This window comes from Drosophila gunungcola, chromosome 3R, assembly GCF_025200985.1.
Source record: "Drosophila gunungcola strain Sukarami chromosome 3R, Dgunungcola_SK_2, whole genome shotgun sequence".
Taxonomy (NCBI): Eukaryota; Metazoa; Arthropoda; class Insecta; order Diptera; family Drosophilidae; genus Drosophila; species Drosophila gunungcola.
This window is the reverse complement of record NC_069139.1, coordinates 710,092-731,594: the sequence shown is the minus strand read 5'-3', so window position 1 is coordinate 731,594 and position 21,503 is coordinate 710,092. Positions and strand designations below refer to the sequence as shown.

General features: G+C 40.5%; 2 protein-coding genes across 6 annotated transcripts in view; both read left to right on the top strand.

Moving 5' to 3' along the window:
* Nucleotides 1-12,358, top strand: part of LOC128252744 (band 4.1-like protein 4) — a 59,757-nt gene extending 47,399 nt beyond the window's left edge. Inside the window, exons 13-17 of one of the 5 annotated variants that reach the window (XM_052980743.1) lie at nucleotides 12-149; nucleotides 208-354; nucleotides 745-1,963; nucleotides 10,796-10,804; nucleotides 10,859-12,358. In XM_052980743.1, coding sequence (XP_052836703.1) covers nucleotides 12-149; nucleotides 208-354; nucleotides 745-1,963; nucleotides 10,796-10,804; nucleotides 10,859-11,053 — 1,708 coding nt within the window. In that variant the 3' untranslated portion in view covers nucleotides 11,054-12,358. Of the gene's footprint in view, nucleotides 1-11; nucleotides 150-207; nucleotides 355-744; nucleotides 1,964-2,037; nucleotides 7,902-10,795 lie in introns of those variants that run through there. The other 4 variants (XM_052980741.1, XM_052980742.1, XM_052980745.1 and 1 more) reach the window with 4 other exon arrangements.
* A 1,706-nt stretch (nucleotides 12,359-14,064) lies between these two features.
* Nucleotides 14,065-15,839, top strand: LOC128266435 (putative glycogen synthase kinase-3 homolog). Its single transcript, XM_053002951.1, has one exon. The coding sequence runs from the start codon at nucleotides 14,213-14,215 to the stop codon at nucleotides 15,761-15,763; it is 1,551 nt and encodes a 516-aa protein (XP_052858911.1). The 5' UTR covers nucleotides 14,065-14,212; the 3' UTR covers nucleotides 15,764-15,839.
* The last annotated feature ends 5,664 nt before the right edge of the window (nucleotides 15,840-21,503 follow it).

Genomic DNA, 21,503 nt, shown 5'->3' with positions numbered 1-21,503 from the left:
TATAATTGTAGACTTTACTATCAAAGCTCGCATCCGCACGATACTAATGGAGGAACGGGAACTGGTGGGCAAGCACCCAAAAACGGATCCATACGATCGGCCAGTACGATTTCTTCTAGGGAGTGCGAACGGAATAATGGTTTAGTTAGGTAAGTGAAGACATTGATTTTCCAAAACGATTGGTGTATGTGGATTTTCTATCTTTAGAATGATGTCCAGTATGAGCATGGGTGATTTTATCTCGCCCACTGGCTCCAATCTGAGTCCTTTGGAGAACTCAGCGTTGAGAGTTTCCCATGAGCACACTGACTCAGGTCTGGGAGCAGATCAGGACTATGCTTATTCATCGGAAAGGTAAGATTTCAAATTTAAAAAAAAAAGCATTAAATGATCAAAAGAATAAGAAAAGATTGTTTTCGAAAGCCATCTTTTTAAGCTTTCTCTACCTAATCATATATATTGGCAAAAAGCCAAAAATTCTCATATTTTAAGGACTTTATATTTATGTGGCCTGTTTTTCAGTTCATATACTGAATTTATCTCTTTTCTAAAGACAATGTTATTTTTTATTTGGTTTTCAAATGTGCAACACTGCTTTCTCTTCTTAAATATATAGATAGATTTTATAATCTTTAAATACTAATATTTAGAGCACTATATATTTACTTAGGTCATTTACTGCTTATATCTCTTCCAATAACTTTCCGTTCATTTTGTATACTTTACTCTACTCCTAAATCGCAGATCCAGCGACAGCACCCGCTATGGCACCAACAAATCGTCGGGCGCCTCGAGCGGATCGCACCGGAAGTCGGGCGGCAGTGCCGGCGGCAACTACAACAACCTGATGCAGCAGACCGTGAGTAACCAGCAGCAGCAGCAGCAGCGCTCGCTGTTCGCCCAACAGCAGCGCCAGCAGCAGCAGCAGAAGAGCACCTACAAATCGCCATCGGCCACTAACCCGGGCAGCCAGAGTTCCTCGGGACTGGCGCCTGTCCACAATCCGAGCAACCCCAGTCAAAATCCCCACAACGCTACTAACTCTAATCACCAGTCGCCGGCCAATCGCCTGCTCCACTACACGACCTTTGAGAACAACCAGTACAAGTTCAGTCTGAACAATGCACTGGCCAAGAGTTCCAGGGGTTTTATGAGTGGTGGAGGAGGCAGCATTAGCAATCTTGCCGGGAGTGTGGTGACATCTAGTATCGGTGGTGGTCCAGGCTTAGGTTCTCAAGGTGGTGGTGGTGCTATCAGCCGGCAACGCAGCTTTGTGGAGTGGCCCAGCAATCCGGCCTCGCCGTATTACTACCAAGGTCCTTCGACTCAAGTGGCGCAGGTTAAGCGGCGGGATGCCAAGTCGGATATTGGGGTGCCCACGAGACGGCTCTCAGGGCAGAGTTTGACCAAGACGCAGCTGCTCTCGGGCGGCGGGCAGTCCCAGTTGACCAATGCGGGCTGCTATCCCTTGCACTATGCCAGCAGCAATGTTTCAGGTGTGGGCCACAATCGTCCACTGGGTCAGAGGTCGGGGGGCAGTGGCTCCTTCGCCGGAGGAGGAAGGGGTTTCGGCCTCCAGCCTGCCAAATCAGATCTCTTCTTGTCCTACATACACGGGGCGGAGTACGAAAGGCCCTACATATACAACTACAAGATGCCACAGATGCCGGGTGGCGGCGGAGCAGGGGGTTCCCCGAAACAACAAACCACCGCTTACCACATTTCTGGATCACAGACCGCAGATCCGCCGCCACCGCCTCCGCCACTTTATGGCGGCACGGCGCCCGCCAACGATGTCATGTACTATCAGTTTGACAAAGGTACCGCCGGCGCTTCTCCTCCGGCGACGACGACGACGTCATCGCCGCCCATTGTCCAGCAGCCGCGGCAAACGGGCGGTCCATTAGTGTATCTGCAACATGGCCAGAATGTTGTAGCTGCCTCCGAGGTGCAGCAGCAAACTGTGAGTACGAAGTGCAAACCTGTCGCATGTCGATGTTGAATGTTGAATGTTGGTTCTCGTCTTCTCTTCTTCAGTTTGTGCAACTTGTCTTTCGTTTGCCACTCCATTGTGTTGCATGTTTGTGTTCCGCGCCTTAATTGAATCCGTATTTCACAGGCATTATCGCATTCCCCGGCCAAAGTACTTAGTCTGTATGTTTTTCCTTTTCTATATTTTCGGTTTGTATTTCTAAAGAGTGCTAGAGACTAGTGTGTAGAGTGTATCCGTATTTGCACAAGTGTAATAAGTAACTGAAGCTTTTATGTTGATTATTTCGTGAGACTCATTGTGCACACAGTACAGACAGTGGGTGGTGTCCTCATTTCCCCCGAATAAAAGGAATCCTTATCGCATACACACTCCATCCCGAAGGACTTGTGTATGCCGGGGCTTATCAAAAGGGCAAAAACGTAAAGTTGCCGTTTTCCCAGCTGTGGGTTGCAGCGAAATTTAATTAACTTAAATTTAAGGCGTGAGAAAGCCACTTTTGAGCACTTGAATTTTCATGGAATAGTTCATCCAGTCTTCGCCAGACATCTGCCCATATATTCCTAACTTAAAAGTATGCTATGTATGCTTGCAAAAGCAAAAGTTTGCCCAATTTCACGCATGCCTAATTAACAACTGAAATATTTCAACTAATTTCAGCTGGAGCGCAAATAAATTACCCGAAAAATAAAAGGCCATAAAGACAAAAACCCCTGCAATAAAAGAGAATAAATAATAAGCAACTATTTGCGCTACATTATCCAAGTTTATATAACAGACAGGACCTCAAGTCCTGCCTCCTTCGCTTGTGGACTGCCCAAGCAAATAATTTCAGCCAAAGTTGATGGCACAAAAACAGAAATGCTTGCGATTCTAAAATAAATTCTGGGCCAGCTTCCAGCTTCCAAGCTCCCTCGACCGGGTCACACGCATGTGTGTATATTCCATATATCCATATAAATATATATACGAGTATATCCCAAATGGATAGAGAAACAACAACAACAGGGAGTACGAGAGTACATAGAAACATTTTCGAAATGTTTGGCATAATTTTGCTATAAAATAAATTTTGCAAAATTGTTTTTCCTAAGCTGGGTAGAGCAGCTTAGTGAAGAGCGAACCAAGAAACGAAGAGTACGCCTGAAATGGTAGCCAACGCAACGACATCAGCAAGGACATCAAATAAAACAAGCAAATCAAAAATTATGACAGCACAGCAAGGGGCAAAGGCAGCCAAAGGAATATGCCAAACACGGCATCCTGCGGCAGGGGAAATTATACTCGCAAAAATAAAGAGTTCCGAATGTCTGGCATACTCTTCCGGCCAAAGGAAAAATTTTTTTTATTCAGAGGTGCTTCTTAAAGCCAACAAAAAAAAAAGAATTAAAATTAAAATTAAAAATTCGTAGGGTCTCTCAAAAAAACAAATTAAATATGATTCTATTTTGGGTTTTAAAACTAACTTAACAAGGCTGTTAAATGTAAAAGCGGTTTTTCTTAAATGCTTTTAATAAGCTGAAGGTTTGCCAAAAACATGTTTTAAAACTAAAGAAATAAAAGAATCATAGAGAGACGTGTACACCAGGTAACAAATTAAATATGTTTTAAGATATTTGTCATGTGTTGTTAAATAACTTATTATGGCTAGGAAATACCAATGCATTGATTCTTATTATGGCTAGGAAATATCAATGCATTGATTCTGAAATGCTTTTCAGAAAATAATTTCAGAACTAGAGAATTTGAAGAGTCATTAGAAAAGTGTAACATTAAAATTTTAATCCTGAAACTTACATAATGTTTTCAAAGTAAATAAAACGTTTTCAAATCTAAAAATGGTATCTGTTATAGACAACAAGAATAGTGGGTCTTTAAGTACATAATTAGCTTTAAAATCTAAAATTTATATCTGTTTATAAACTATATCTAATTTTGCTGAGCCTAAGGAACTTTTCTGTTTTAAGTGTACTAAGATATGGGTCTAGGGACACCATCTTGGCCAGGCCAAAGTGGAAAAGTGCGCAGCCAGCGGCCAAGAGACAAACGCCAATGCTGACAACCCAAAAGGGGGGGCGGAGGATAAGGGGCGTGGCTGGGATGAGGTGGCCATGTCCTCGCCCCAAAAAGCAGTTAAGTCAATAAATTTACTGATTTAATGTGGCAAAAGTTTCGATTGTTGTTGTCTCTGCCATTTGCTGTGTTGTTTCAAGGGTTAGGAGTTTTTGCCGGCGGCGAAGAGCACATCGACTGATGGGTTTTTCCCTAGTAAAACGCCTGCAGTTGTTATTTTATCCATTGCCATTGCCCGGGCGGTTTTCGTTTTAGTGGCCCCAAGGAACACACCACACTTGGCCAAATCCTAACAAATGCTAGATTAACACAATTGGCAAACAATAAAGGCAACAAACTTATAGGGCTTTAAGCGATTGCTTATTGTCGGTAGCGTCTTTAGTGGGAGAAAAAAAGAGACATATTGAGTGAGTTGTTCAGTAATTGGAAATCAGCATTTTAACTTAAATAAATATTTTGCCTATTTGACAAACACGTCATTTAATTGAAGCGGATTGAAGAGTAAAGGTTAAAGGCCACATAACGTTATGACAGCCATAGTCAACAGCATAAAATATTAAATTTAGAAAACAATGCCCAGAGTAAACAATGACCGCAGCAAAAATGCATGCATCATAACTCGAAAAAAGTCGCGAACAAAAAACTGTTCATAAAATATATGAAATTGCCAATTGATTTATTTGCAGAAAACATTTCTCCATGTCAAATAGTTCGGAAAATGTAAAAAATGAGTAGCAAAGGGAAAACTTTAAACAAATACTCTTTTATTTATGCTGCATCCCGTGTATGATTGAATTATTCATCACGTAGACAATTAAAAATACTTGATGAGGTATGGGGCAATGGGAATGGCGTTTTTCCGACTCTAAACGTCCCATTGTCTTTTGACCTGCGGGCGGCAGATGGCATATTTTTATGCATTTTTATTTAAAATGTTTTATGCATATCCGGGAAAAAGAAAAGGGCTGGAAAACTGATGGTGGAGTAGAAAAAAAAATATATCGTAGGTAGGTAGTAATTATCTTTGATAGTAACAGTTGCCAGACGAGGTGGTGACCCATCCATTTCCATGTCTCTGACACTGGAATCGTCCTGTTTCCCTTGAATGTATCCGCGTGTTAATGAACGGGGCGTTTGACACTGGGCCACATTTATGCCAGACAATTTGATGCATTAGCGTGTGCTGTGTGTTTTTTGGCCATGGGCGTGTTGCCCAATTAAGACACACACAAACACACACTCTTCTTGTATGAACACACACACACCCATAAACGAGGAGGAAAATTAATTAAATTCCTTGGCTTTGGTCTGGCCAAACGCTCTTCAAGTTTGTTTATGCAATCTTGTACGTGTTTCCATTAGGCTACAATTCAAAGTTCATTATTGAATGGAAGTGGGCGAGGCCTAGAAGATAAACTTCCCTCCTGCGGCAACAAATACGATTTTCAAGTTGAATGCAATTTTAATTAATAGAAAATCAAACAAACTTTGTATGTACTATGTGTAGTATAAAGATATACAAAACAAACTTCTGTTCTTGTGCTACAAAAAGCATAAGCCGCCAGCACACAAAGGCCGTAAGCTTAAGTGAGTGAAGGATGCTGGGTACTTAGACCCATGAACCATTCGAGTGTGTTTGTGCACCTTTCTGATTTCATTTACAAATGAATCTCACTCGCCGGAAGCCATTTCCCATGCTAAATTTACCTGCTTTCCCTGGCCTTCTATGTTCATATGTTGACTTTTGGCAAAGAACTCGCCATCATAAAGGCATCAAATGGGCTACAACGAACGTGTCTTGGGCCAAATTGAATGAGCTTTTAAGTGTATTGAGCCAGAGACAGAGCCGAGTCCCATTCAATGCGATTAGTTACCGCACATGTTTGCCGCCTAAATAGCTTAATACCTGGCTTAAATGCAAATCGGGAAAAGTATTTACTTATATTTTTAACTGATTAGGTTCGAGTGTAGGCCACCTTTGAGTTTAAGCTTTGATAAATAAATCAAACTGTAAAATCATACTGAATTGGAGTGCATTGCACTTGCAATAAAATATAATTGGCCAATTAAAAATTAACGGAAAGACTATCTTCATCTAACCAATCATAAAATAAGCAAATTTGTTTTTAGTTCTTCATGGTTTTTTTTGTTTAAATACTTTAAAGATTAAGTAGATTTATCTAAGCTTGTCCTGAACTATGAGAGTTTACTATACAATTGTAACATGGTTGAAAACTGAAAGTTTCATTTGTTTTAATTTAAAAATAAAACTTTCAATCTCGGGATAAAATAGATAATGTTTAACAAACATCATAGCAAAAATCGGTATTAAATATGGCCATAATTTCTTCGTGCACTCCAACTTTGAAAATCACTTTGCAACGCATTAAACTTCCTATTCATAAATCAAAACAAAATGAGGAAACTTGTTTCCGAACATATTTTAAGTTTGTATTTGAAGAGGCTCTTTAAAGAGCCATCGGTAAACTAACCCCTGGAACAACAGGGAAAGAATCGCTATTCGCTGTGCAATCAACAGAAAACCGCAGGGTGTGTGGCGCATATCGAATGTGTTAGTGGGCGAAGCTCCCTCGAAACCAATCCCAATCAAAACCCCCATTTACCTGCCTTTTGCTGGCCACCTGTGCACGTGGTTTGATTCCAATGGTCAGCTGTTTGACCGCCGGGGCTTTTATTAGCGTTACCATTGGCTTTTGCATTTGGTATTGTTGATTCCGGGCCTTGTTATTCGACTATTTTGCGTGTAATTAAAATTTTGCAGGGCCCACTGCCCACGACCCCAATGATAAATTCATAAACTGCTGGAACAGGGGTATTTTCTCGTTGCTGTTTGTAAATTAATGAAAATACTATAATATTTTGTCAATATTTTCATGATTGAAATATTATTTACGTAGTCGGAATTTTCGATAAATAGCATGTGTTTGTGTTTTGCCTGTGCAAGTATTATGATAGTCCTGAATGTTATGTTAAATTAGTAGGTCTCTAATATTGTGATAAACAACTAGATGTGTAAGTTGCATGCCCCGTTTGTGCTAATGCTACTTAAGCTACTGAACTACTGAATAGAGTGTGATTAGTGTACCCTGCAAGAAAGCTAAACCTTGTTTGTATTTTCAAACCTCACCAACAAACCCCGTACAACCCCAAAACCACCCCAACAATTTGGATTCGATTTGCGTAAACCTGAAATGCCTGATACCTGAAACCAGACGCTCTCGAATGGGTCGCAGTCCTGCAGCGAAGAGGACGAGGCCATGATTGTCCTGGAGGCCCTGAAAATGGAGGCGCAGACCACCAACGATGAGACCGAAGATACCGAAGATGAGGCCGCCGAGGCGGAGGACATGTTTGATGCCGATGCTCCTTTGATGTCCCCCACGGGCAGTCACAATAGCTCAAATAATAACAACAACGGCAGCGGAAGCAGCAGCAGCAGCAGAAACAATACTAATTTCGATAATTGCAATGGGAATGTCTACAGTGGTCAGCAGCAGGCGAAAATACTAGGGCCAATTACCAGCGGCAACCAAACGTTAAATTGTCCCACATTGAATGCAAATACAAATACGAATCCGAATCCGAGTAGCTTCACCACCAATAATAGTCACTCCAATAGCCAAACAAATGCGAATGCGAATGCGATTCCCCCTCCCAAAGCCACCAGCAACAGCAGCAGCACAACAGCAACTCTAGTTGCAGGTGCAGCAGCGACAACTGGCACAGCAGCAACATCAACTGCCAACCTGCAAGAAAGTCAAAACATTTCCTCCAGCTTAGAGATAATCCTTTCGCCAATTATCCAAAGTAGTCGACGGTAAGTTTTTATTTTTAGTTTTCTTTTCGGTTCTCCCTTGTTCTTCTGTTGTTTTGCGTAGGTATATAAGCGTTTTCTGTTTTTGTAGCTAACAAGAAATAATAGCGATACCAAAACCGATACCGACCTCTGACCTGCATGTTAGAACAGAGAAAGAACAGAAGTGACTTTTACCCTTAGATGAAAATTGCAATTTTTCTGCTACCCAGTTGGCTTAAAGTCGAGCTATATTGTGTGTATATCTGCTATTGTTAAGGATTGCATTGAAATTTTGGCTTTGAGATGTTGGCAGACATAATGAGTTGAATGCCCTTTGTTTTGTTACCCACGTAATTTTCCCCTGTTTAACATGAAACTTCATTGAACTGTGCGGGAAATTTAAAAATTTCCAACCCCCTAAACAGATACACAAACCCAAAGCCATCTCCTGTGTGCGAAAACAAAACAAAACGAAAACATTATAAATTATGTATTAATGTGCCCGTTAGGCCTACGCAATGCCGGCAATGTCGGGACCTCCCAGCTGCCAATTTTCAATTGCCTTTGGGCCAAGATAACAATCGACTTGGGGGGCAAAACAATGGCAATGGCAAAGCTTCTCTGGCAAACATTCATTTTCATTTCAATTTCACTTGTTTCTTGCTTTCGTTCTGGATTTACATTTGATTTTACTGCCTTTGCCTTTGCCATAGCTATTTCCCCCTTATTTTACCGTCGACGTTTTTCCGACTCGCAGGGCAACACAGAAACGCACAAATATTTATGTAAGCTAGGAAATTCGACAGCCTATTTACAAATGAATAGGTTAATGTCATCGGGGTGGATTCTGTTGTGTGTTTTGTTTACGAGCAAGAAACTTGGGGCAAATTGACTTTAAACATGTCAATTTAATTTTGGGATTCCACTACCCAGGATCCATCCAGAAAGTATGCTATGGCAAACACAGAAATATTACTCATACGCCGCATTGCACGCAGCCATTGAAGCAACAAAATGACAATTTTACAACAAATTAACCGTCCAGCCAAGCAAAAACAGCCAACATTCGTATAAGCGAATGAATGTGAAAACCCAGGACATTTATTGCGAGCTGGGAATTGCAAGTAAATGACCTTCAAACTCGATAAGCGAAAACAAAACAAGCGAAAGTGCTAAAAATATACATAATTTTCAGCACACACGAAGACAAAAGCCCCATACACACATGCACATGAAAATATGATAGGATGATAGGACACAAAACACACCCACAGTCACACATTAAAACGAATGTATGGGGCCAGGAAAAAGTGAGCCGGGTAAATGATATTTCTGCCGGCTCAATGCCCCGATGTTTCGCCAATGTTTCTGTGCCTCCGACCCGCACATAAATACAAATTTCAACAAAACAACAGGCCACAAAACAAAAATAAACCCACAAAAAAATAAGCGATGAAAGCAAAAAGGAGCAATGTTGGCAACAACAGAGGAGCAGCCAGTAAAAAAATCGAAATACAACAACCAGGCTAGGCAAACATTTCATATCGTAGAAATACTTTGGAGCCAAATAAACAACATTTTGTAGAAGCACAAAAAAGGCTAGCAAACAGTTGAAAGAGAAAACGGTTTGCCTGTGGTGTTTGTTGACCTCGGGTTGCTCTCTATTTGATAAAGTTAAATATTTAAGGTCATCTGGTATTTATAAAGATTTTCGCAGGGAGTTAGAGTGGTAACAAATCAAATTATCGGAATGGTTACAATGAAGAAAAATAAATTAATTTGTAAAAACAAATAAATATTTTCAGGGGAACAGCAAAGTGCTGCTCCAAGTTTGTTGTAGACTTTTGGAAGTTTTTTATAAAAAATGTAATTTCTACATTGTTGTGGGATTCCTAATAATATTTGTAAAAAAAAAAATTGTTCATATATTCTTTTCTGCACGTATTCTTTAAATCAAAACATTGTTAATTTAATAAATTTATAGTTATTCGAAAGAGTGGAAACATTTATGTATTTTACATAGTCTTTGTATTTTCGGCATTGTAACTTATTTTTATTTAAATTTTTGTTTGATCCCTGTGGAACATAAACTCCGACTTTGAAAGGGTATTTCAACAAAGGGTTTGCGTGTTCGACCTTGGTACAACGACAGTTCTTGCTTTAGATTAGACCCCTCAACCACGCCCAACCCCTTGGCCTCTGGAATTCGGCCATTTGGAGCCCTTCGCGACTTGTAGCTAGGCCACACGCCACCAACAACAAAGGGACTTGGGGAAAACTTTACGCATTTTGTCACAGAAACAAAATAGAAAACGAAAATGAAAATGGCAGCGGAGGAGGGGCAAGGAAAAGTGCTGAAAATGTGGAAAGTGCCGGAGTGGCAATCGTAAATTTGACGCACATTTTTACCCGAGGGCGGAGATAAGCTTATGAATGGGTATATAAAAACTCACCCCATTTCCACATTATATGTGTAGAGTGACTTTTTTTCCAGGATTTCTCTTATTTTATGATTAAATTAAGTAATTATTTGTGGTGTGGCGCCAACTGAAATGATAAAAAGTATTCAATTTGTGGCAGTCGCGGCGATAAAACTGGATTTACTACGGCCATAAACTGCGTGGGCGGCACTTGAACTATATTTTTTGTAAATTTATTTCAACAAAATGAAGAGCACCATAACGCATACGCACTGTAGTCGCTAGAACAAACTAACAAACTATACTCACCACCATACACCATACACATACACTTACACTCACATTACCGAGCACTAAAAAACTTTAATGAGAAAATCGAATCAACAAGGAAACTTACCCTAACATATGTAAATATTTTCTCTTCCTCTTTTTTTGCTACTTTAATTTTTATGGCATGCCACTGCAACCACTACAAAACTACAATGCAAACGGCAGAGCGCAATTGTAAGCGAAATGAGCACAGAGTTGTGAGAATTAGCTAAATTTAATTTGCAATAGCTAAGGCCCGCCGACCATGCCTCTGCAGTAGGAGTGAGCTGTTCCTCCAATCCGCCGCCCACTGCATTCTGCAAACTTTGGTTGCAGCAACAGCAGCAGCAGCAAAATCAGGCATCCCAGCAGCAACAGCAGTTACATCAGCTCTCGCAGCAGCAACAGCAACAGCTCTACGAACAGCAGCAGGCTTGGCTCTAGAAAAGTATAAACACGCACAACATGTAAGTGGAAAGTTAAATGGAAACTACATGCGGGCCAAAATCAACAGAAGAGCAGAACAGAAGAGCTACAATAAACAACATTTAAAAGCCGCCGGGGCAAAAGTTGGTCTAAAACTTTTCACCAGCAACATTGCGTTTGCAAATTAAATGCACATTATGCCAACATGTAAATAGATAATGATGTATATAAGTAAGTTTGGGTAGAAGAACTTAATCGTAAAAGAGGAAACGAAGTAATCTTAAGACGCGAATAATCAAAAAGCCAAAAAAGCAAATGTATCTCACAGATAAACAACAGCAATTGGGGGCCTCTTGAATGAAAGCGAAAGAAAGCATAAAAGCAAAAATAAATTGTGCGTTAATGATAAGCGGGGCACATTTCAGCGGCATAAAATTTATTAAAATATGCGCACAAGCCAGACAATGCGGAAAACTTAGGCGGAAAAGCCAGGCCCCCAAAAAATAGGCAGCACAAAACAGGCTCACGCAAACACACACAGACACAAAAGGGACTGGACGGAAATCGTTGGCGATAAATATAAAATTTTATTGTTGTGCTTCGTATCTCTTCGAATGTGTGTGAGTGTGTGTGTGTTTGCGCCTGGAAGTAAATTAAATATACGTTTTTATTAACTACTAAGAACCAATTTGATACGCATTTAAATAATGCCTCTTACACAAGAGCCCACACAAGATTATGTAAAATTTAATTTTACTGCAGCCGGAAGCAGCAGCAACGAGAAAAGCCAAATAAATGTAGTAGCCTTTATGTGTATGTGTAATTTAAATAAAATATATTCGTAAAAGGATCCTCTAGTTGTAGCCCCAAACAACTTACTTACTTATGCCAACAACGTCCAACAATTTCAATAATACTTACGTAAGCGAGCAAATTTTGACCATATATGTACGTTATGCCCAATTTAGCTTAGTTTAATCATTTGCTACTAATTTAAGTCTGTCCGTCCGTTGGTTGGCCTCTTCTTTCTTAGGTGACTTTTAAACTGTGTAAATATCCCTTCTATTAATAATATTACTCAACAATTTGTGTGGTCAGACTAGAGCTAACGAGTAAAAACGAATACAGAATGCATATGAAATATTATCGAGTAAACACTTTTACAATATTGGTGTAAACTGTAAACGAAAACGAAACTTAAATATATACGATTAATTGTCTCTAACAAGATTTTACCATGAGTGTGTCACTTTTATATATATATCTAATATATACAATAAAATTACAAGTAAAAAATAAACTGCAAGCGATATTTTATACAAACATCAACACAGGCATGTTTTATTCGATTTGGTGGAATGCCTTCAGCACTATTTGAGGCTATATAACAAAAATGCCGCCCTCTGGGGCACTTTAACTGTAAAGAAACAATAAAATACATAGTCTTTTGATAAGGAAGTGGACAGGACAGGATGGTCCAGACAAGAAGGGCCATGCTAGCCAAAGTCAAGCGATAAGCAGACGAGATGCCAGAAGACAAAGGCGCCAGCGAAACTTTCAAGTCGAAAGTCGAGTCGTGGACAACAATGCAAAAGGGTCCTGCGAAATTAGCCAAAAGCAATTTCAACGAGCTGCGAATCAGTTTCTTGCACAGCCTTGAGTGACAACTACAAATACGAGTTTTTTTTCATTTCAGTATTTATATATTATATATATTTATATTTTCACATGCGTTTGCTTGACAAATAAAAGTTATAAGTACATTTATTATTTATATTTTATGAAAATATGTAAAGAATCTCATGCAAATAAAATTTTTTGGGCAACAGCAAATTTTATTTCGTTTCAAAAGTGTTGCATATTTTTGGGCAGCCGATCGTTACGTTACCTAAATAGCCGCGTAGATGGCGCTAACAAAATTTTAAGGGCTGCGCAGCATTTTCGTGACTTTAATTGTTGCACAGCTTTGGGCAAGCCGATCTGTGTGATTTGTTGCATCCTCTTTAGGAAAAAATGCAGTGCATTTCGGCGCTGCTGGCTGTTCAAACTGCGCAGCAGCCTACTGAAATTTCTGTTTGCCTGGTGTTTGAGCATGAGAAATCTTCCAAACTGACCGACAAAATCGACACGAATGGATCCAAACTCGAACCCAAAAAGACTTAGAAGCCGAACTTTAAGCGTTTTAAATCAAATTTTCCGGTTTTTGACACCAGGCCAACAGAATTTCCAGTTGGTTGCTGCTGGGTTCTAGGAATTTATTTCGCGGCGTTCTCCCATTGGTAAACCAATAGGAATACACCTTCCCGATTGCTTAAAACAACCGTTACTTTTTTTCCAGTACACAGAGGCGTAGTCAGCATGAGCAGGGGTTTGGGGGGCTAAACGACCCCAATTACCGATCTGAATCCCCCATGACGAAATTCTGACTACGCCCCTGCTAAACGCAGAGAACATAGTGGGACACCTACTACGATTTATGTTCGCCTGATCTTTCAAACCGAGAAATCTAAAATTTTGCCCATCCAACTTGACCCGGTCAAACTCAACAATTTCTGATTTTGAAGTACCAGGCCAACAGAAAGTTCAGAAAGTTCCTTAAAGCAAGTGTCGAACAGCTGTTCGAAACTGCACGAAGCCACTCCCTGGAAAACTTCCGTTAGTTTGCAACTATACTCTTACTAGAGATGAGCACACTTCTTGTTTTTTTTGTTCGTGACACGAGTTTGGCACGCCAGGCGCGAAATTCCGTAATATTTGTATGAAGCGTTGGGAAAACGGTAGGCACGAGTACATCTCTAAGTAAGCGTAGTTCAGACTGCTCGCCGTTATATAAGATACAGAAATCTCACATTTTGCCTGGGACAATTAGAAATGATTGCCAGTAATTTAATCTTATTGGGACTCTTGGATTAGCCAATACAGGATCTTACGGCCCTGAATCAAATATTTAGTAAGGAATAAGGAATAAATAAGAAATAACCAATAAAAAACAAGCCTAATCTCAGTCACCCTAAAAAACTACTCTAAAAGCTGTCAGCTCTACAGATTCTACACATTTTTGTTATAGAACGTTACTTTAGTTAAGCCAGTTAAACACATTAAATCATTTTTTTATTGAAAACTGCAGGAAAAAGGATAGCAAAAGCAGCAAACGTACACTCAAGAAACTCAGAACAGATGGCTTCCCAAAGCAAAAGCAACGGATTGAGTAACAAGGTGACCACAGTGGTGGCCACAAATGCCTATGGTGCGGATGTGATGAGCGAGATCAGCTACTCGGATGCCAAGGTTGTGGGCAACGGCAGCTTTGGCGTGGTCTTCCAGGCCAAAATGGTGCCTAGCAACGAGCCGGTGGCCATCAAGAAAGTCCTGCAGGATCGTCGCTTCAAGAACCGGGAACTTCAGATCATGCGCAAGTTGCGTCACGACAACATCGTCACTCTCAAGTGGTTTTTCTACTCGAGCGGCGAGAAACGGGACGAGGTTTATCTGAACTTGGTGATGGAATATCTGCCGGAAACGCTTTACAAGGTGGAGAGGCAGTATGCTAGAGCCAAGCAGACTTTGCCGGTTAATTTTGTGCGGCTTTACATGTACCAGTTGCTCAGGAGCATGGCCTACCTGCATAGCTTGGGATTCTGCCACAGGGACATCAAGCCGCAGAATATGCTGCTCGATTCGGATACGGGTGTCCTAAAGCTTTGTGATTTTGGCAGTGCCAAGCAGCTGATCTCCGGGGAACCCAATGTCTCATATATTTGCTCCCGCTATTACCGTGCACCGGAACTAATTTTCGGGGCCACGGACTACAACACCAAGATCGATATTTGGAGTGCCGGCTGCGTGATGGCTGAGCTTCTGCTTGGCCAGCTTATATTTCCCGGAGACTCTGGTGTCGACCAGATCGTGGAGATTGTTAAGGTAATGGGCACGCCCACCTCCGAGCAGCTGCACGATATGAATCCCCATTACAAGCAGTTCAAGTTGCCCCAACTGAAGCCGCATCCCTGGGCCAAAGTGTTCCGCATTCGCACGCCAGCGGAGGCCATAGATCTTGTCTCCAAGATGCTGATATACTCCCCCAATGCCAGGGTCTCTCCGTTGATGGGCTGTGCCCATCCCTTCTTCGATGAACTGCGTCACGATCCGCAACAGCAGTTGCCCAATGGCCGGAGCCTGCCTCCGTTGTTCAACTTTACGGAATACGAAAGAACCATTGAGCCAGATGCAATGCCACTGCTGCAGCCGCGGGCACAGGGAGTGTCCTCCGCCAAGGAGCCCAGCATGGGCCACCGCACTCGCAATACAGCTGGAGAGGAGAGTCCTCGAAAAGTGGGTGCCATCCAAAAACTGCCGTCGTTAGGGTTGCCAAAGTCCCCGGAAACCTCGAGCAAGGTAATCGGATCCGGATCCCCACCTGCTTTTTTGCGGCACGATCTGGGAAACGGAGATCACGTGGCCGTGGGAACCGTGGCAGTGGATTCTCCTAATCACCTGGATCTGGATAACTCTGCGGATAGCGAGGAGGCGGATGGCGATGGGGATGCCGAGGATGCCGAGGATGATATGGACGAGGATGCGGGCGACGAGAACGACTTCGAGGACGACGACGACGATGGACAGTTCAATAGCGCCGATAGCAACAACATCAGCGACGACATGGAAGACGCCTCCGATGACGAGGATCTCGAAGGCAATACACGGGTACAATCGATCAAGCATATGTAGGATATTATCTCACATAAGACATAAGCCAACCAAATTCTAAAACAAGAAATAAAAGTTCAAAAACGTTTAGATTATACATTTCATTTCATCCGCATACTACAATCATATTATGGCATTTAAATAATTGCTTTACTTTGCTGGTTATAGGTCATTTTTATACAAAGCTTTTTTTAAACAAAAAGAGAAAAGTTACACCATAAAACGAGCCGATAGCAAAAACCATTTTTTTAAGGTAGAGTCTTAAGCCACAAAACTTTAAAGATACATCGTATCGAAATCGAATGCCTCAAAGAAAAGTTATGGGATTCAAATTGCAGGTTTTTGGTCTCTTTTCCGCAAAGCCACTTTTCGGAAATTTAGAAAAAATCTAAAATTACAGACCAAACAAAATTTAAATGCAGATTTTTAGAAGCTTAAGCCACAAGACCCTGAGATATACCACTTTGACATCAGATGCCTGAAAGAAAAGTTATGGATTTAAAACTGAAGGCTTTTGGTCACTTTTCTGCACAGACGTTTTTTTCTGAGATTGAGAAAATAAAATTTGCAAATAAAATTTGAAACTGCAAACCAAGTTTTAAACGCAGATTTTTAGAGAACTAAGCAATAGAACTTTAAAGATATACCACTTCAAAATCGGTTGTCTAAACCAGCATTTACACGCAGGTTCTTTAAAAATTTAACCACAAGTCCTAAGAATTATGCTTTTTCAAAATCGGATTTCTGTAAGACAAGTTATGGCTTTGGGTGTGCCACTTTTCGCAAAGCCATTTTTGGAAAATTTAAATTTAGTTAAGTTGCCCAGAAAATCGACACAATATATAAATTCAAAACTTTAACGCAGATTCTTGGAAAACTAAACTACATAGTTTAAGAAGTAAGAAGTATGCCTTTTTTTAAAATCGGATTTCTGTGAAAAAAATTTTGGACTTAGAAGTACTTGTCTTGATCATTTTGCATTTCTTCTTAATCTTTAGGCCCTTACAAATTGTTTCATTTTGACACTCACATAACATTTTTCAGCATTTAATATTTTTCGTTAGAATATTGACAACAAAAATACAAATGCTTATTTATTATTTTCTAAATAGAGAAAGGTAAAATCACTCAGGCGGCAGTTTGCCAGACCTTAAACAACTTAGTTCTAAAAATATCCTTAATTATTTAAATGCCAACACACACGGGTGGCGCCTCGACGCGGTTGTCCTTTTCTGAGTTCTCCCGAATATAAATTTCCGCGCTTTATGGCAGTTCAAATACCAAAAACAGGAGTCCAGCACGCACATGTGTCCTTTCCGGAGGCGAGTCACATTTCCTGCCTTCGTCCTTTGCTGTCCCTTCGCCCCCCTTTCCCCTATTCCTCTCTGTCTGTGTGTGTGTGTGTTTGTTAATGTGGTAAAATGAATTTTCAGTTTCATTAGTTAAATTGAATAATGGAAAACTTTGTTCGCCGCATTCGTTGTTGTTTCTGGACTTGTCTGGCCTGGAAGCGAAAGTTACACTTCCGTTGGCAACACAAATACACAGCCACTAACTCACCCACCCACAAACACATACACACGCACAACGAGCCGGGCAATAAAGCAAATTTATGCAAACGATAAATTTCGTGAGAGAGAAATTGTTTGTTTTGTTTGGTTTTCGCCAGTTGTTGTGACGTCAAGGGGAAAATGCTAGTCGGAATAAATGGAGAACGAGTGAAGCTAGTGCCTCTAAGTAGCAGTTACCAATAACTCACCGTTTTTGGCCGTGTGCTGCAATGATATTAGAGCCACTTCAGCGCATGAAAAGTTGTCGAATAAATGCATTCAGTTTCAAATTAATATTAAATTCCTTTGGAAACAGATGTGTAATTAAATATATTTAGAATGTAAATTACATAAAGGATAATTGAAATGTATGTGAAAAATGTATGGTTTATTGCAGGTTGTTATAACTAATTGAATTTTTCGAGGCACGTTGCTAGTGTTTCAAATTGAATTTAGAAGAGTTAACCCTTTTGTTAAAAACTGTTTGCTAAAATTATTCAACAATGTGATATTTGAAATTAATTAATAGTGTTCCATTACTTTATTATTTTTACAATGCTTTATTTTAAACAAATGTAAAATATTTAAAATGGTAGTTTAATAAAAGAATAAAGAAAAGACCCTGTCCAAAACAAGTCCTAAGTTTAAGTTGTGAAATAAAACAAGTACAAAATCAGAAAGTGTACCATATTTTAGTAATTGAAAATCTTAAACTCTACAATTTAAGGATACAAAACAAACACCTACCAAAATATATCCCTTAATTTTCAGATCAGAAACAACTTTCAGCTATCCTTTTGAGGTATGCAAAGTTTAAACTGTACTTTCATTAAGCGAAAAGTCAAGCACATCCAAACACACCCACACACTGCGGGAAAATAAGAGGAAATCTTTCGCAACAACGATTACTCGGCAACACTAACAACTAACCGCAGGACTAGGACTACACGGCAGCAGGACTCGAGGGGAAAGGAGAGGACTACGGCGGAAAGGAAAGGACAGACACTCTGGCACGGCTGAGTAATAAACACGCCGATGACTATTTACAAAGTGTTAGCTGCGGGTTGTTGTTGCTGCTGCTGTTACACTGACGTTGTTCTTTGGGTGTGTGTTGTGGGGGTTTTTCGGGTGTCTGTAGCTAAACCTTTGACTCAAGTGAGATTACGATATGCTACATAATAGAAACTCAGGCAGCCATGAAGTGGGTAGGAAGGCAGGTGTCTGTATATCTATGTAGCTGTAGCTCCAATACCAATGAAACATTTTTCGGGAACAGCAGCCAAGGGGCACATGGCCGTAACTTGCAGGCATTTTACGGCCTTTTGGGCAGAAAGTGTAGTTGGGAGCATGGAGTGTTGGAGTGTTTGTGGGAGCTGTCAGTTCTGCTCTCAATGGCTACTAACAAGCAGTCGCCCAAGGTGAATGCGGTTAAAGTGTTTTCGGTTAAAGCATTTCGTGGGCCAAAGCATTTGCATAAACAGTATAACCTTCGCACCAATGCCAAAACGAGCAAACAAACAAACAAACCGACGGACAAATAGACAGAAGGCCAAAGCAGGCAGACAAAAGTACCTGGACTGCAAAGTCTAAAAGTGGCAGAGGCACAGGCTTCCTGTTACTATTGCTATGGCCGCCCGTCGAGTGCTACCAGAATTATTTTATTTCCGTTCCCGGACACGCACACTTGTAGCTAGCCGGAGTCGAAACTGCGAAAATACGCCTGCGGTTGATACCATTCTGCACCCAGCTATATTTACACTAAATGCACTCTTAATGGGTTCCACACGGCACTCTCCGAAAACTAACCCGAATCCCAGAGCCCAGAAACGAAACCGGAACAAACCAAATGAGCCGCCAGAGATGCGCCATTTATGGGCATAATGTCATTAAACTTGGAGAAATAAAAATAAGCAAGAAAATATTTTAGACAATTACTCATCAGAATACATTTTGTACATATACCTAAAAAATAATAATAATATATACCTTTAAATATAATGTTTATTTCCGAGAAAATTTAAAGCAAATCTCCTCACATCCCTAAATGGCGCCCTGCTAACCTCTAAACTGCATTTGAAATTGTATATGTTGCTATTTTTCGACAGCATTGATGGGCCTGTTGCCCTGGGATGAAAATGTTTGGGCAGAGGGATGCTGGGAAGCTGCGGCTGCGGTTTGTCCAAATAAAGCAGTTGAGTTAGTTATGCGCAGCTTGCGGTTTCGCTTTGACTATTTTTGCGTGCAGAAATGCGAAATGCGAAACGTAAAATGCCAGCGGGAGAGCAACGAGTTTGGTAGAGCCTGTGTAAACGACAGACAGACTAATTAGGAAATTGTACGCTTTAATGCTGTGTAAGCCAAATAAACGCATAAATTTGTTATTGAATTTACACGCAAAAGCAGGAACTCAAATTTTTGGGGAAGACAGACCGTGTAAAAAGTTTTTGTTTGGACACAAAAGAGGGATATGTGCTGGTCACATGTTGGCCGTTTATGCACTTGAACTTTTGCTGCTCGCAAAGTTCTGGGGATAGAAAATCGAAGTTTTAATTGGATTTGCGATTCAATTAACAGATTTGTATTTGTCAGCATGTAAACAGTTTTATGATGTCGCAACACAGGACGACAGGACCTTCTGAGCTGCCGATGCAATTGAGTTTTCCACCTTTGAGTGAAATTTATTGAAATTGATTTGCCGTTTTAACGGCATTACATGGCAATGGCAAGAGAGAGAGAGAGAGCGTTTAATTGAAATCTTTTAATTAGTTTGATTTTCCAATCAAGTGGCATAGAAGACAAACAGGAGTGGCCATTTCCCAGTCCAAATCCCTGCGGTTGAGGGTTTCCTCTCCTCAGATTTCCTCAGATCTCCTCAGTTAAGGAAAGCCAATTAGTTGCAATGCCTTGAAGTATGCTTTTGGGGGCTGTGGGCTACTGTCTCGGTTCGAGTTCGATATCCATTATGTTGTTCACGTCGATTGTCTGTCGATTACAAAATCCCTCCCCACTTCAACCATTTGCCCCATTGCCACCGGAAAAGCATGCAAAGCTTTCCCTCCTCCAGACTCGTTGCGCAACATAATCATTATCCTTGGCTTAACTCGAGTGGCAGCAGATATACACGGAGTGTTTCGCAGAGTGGCTCTGTGCCAGGCTCTGCCAAAAGGATTTCGCCTATTGATTCCACAAAGTGAAAGCCAAATCCACATGATATCAATTTGCTTTCAACGTTATGCCGCTGGCGTAAATAACCGAGACAGCTGGCTGGCAAAGAGGGGGGTTTTCAGAGGTTTTCGGGACTTTGCGTGGGAGTACAGTATGTAGGGGAGTGCCCTGAAAAGCCGGCGGAACTAAGCGACTTCTAGTGCCTGACAGCGGGTGTTGAGCGGCGAGAAAGTATCAGAGTATCAGAGCTGCGGGTTCAATGGCTCCCCATGAATGGCAGACATTCGGGAGCGATGCGATGCTAATGATGCGGGGGATAGATATTTGAAACTGCAGCCACATCCGATTCAATTAATAAATTAAGCTGCCAACTGAAACTATTCGTCTGTCTATATAACTTCAAATCAAAGATTTGAGCAATGACTTTATGACATTACAAAAGGAAGTTTAATTAAATGAACGTTTAATAGTTGACCTTGAAAAATTAGCTTTTAACTACATCATATATTTTAATAATTTTTGTGGATTTTAAAAGCGGTGCATATTTTAAAAATCAGGTGCTAAATCCAAATTTAAAAGCCCAATTATGTTTTATTTCTTATTTCATAAATTTATAAATATTTTCCCACAAAATATTTAAAATCATCTATTCACGAGCTTAAAGATGAATTTATTAATGCTTTTAGCTTATTACTTAAAAAATGTGAAATGAAACTCGGTATAATAAAATCCCGTATCAATTTGGTATCATTTTGACAGGATCCGAAAAGTAAATAACGATCTTTCCATATAAATTTGGCATTATAACAATATCAAATTTCTTATAGGTTTTAAAATATCAAAAGAATGTTATTGTAAATTGGATATTATATTACACAAACAGTAACAATTCATGACCTTTGTTTGGTTAGAAACCAGCCGTCCGTTTCAGTCCACAAACACTTTCGATTCCAATCGAAAGAGTTTTCTCTGGCGTTATCCACTTATAACTACCCATAAGTTACATTAGCTTGTTGGAGGTACACCCAATTACGGTTGCCTTCCCC

Excerpts from the sequence above, each read along its gene's own strand:
- LOC128266435 (XM_053002951.1), top strand. The coding sequence starts at position 14,213 with ATGGCTTCCCAAAGCAAAAGCAACGGATTGAGTAACAAGGTGACCACA.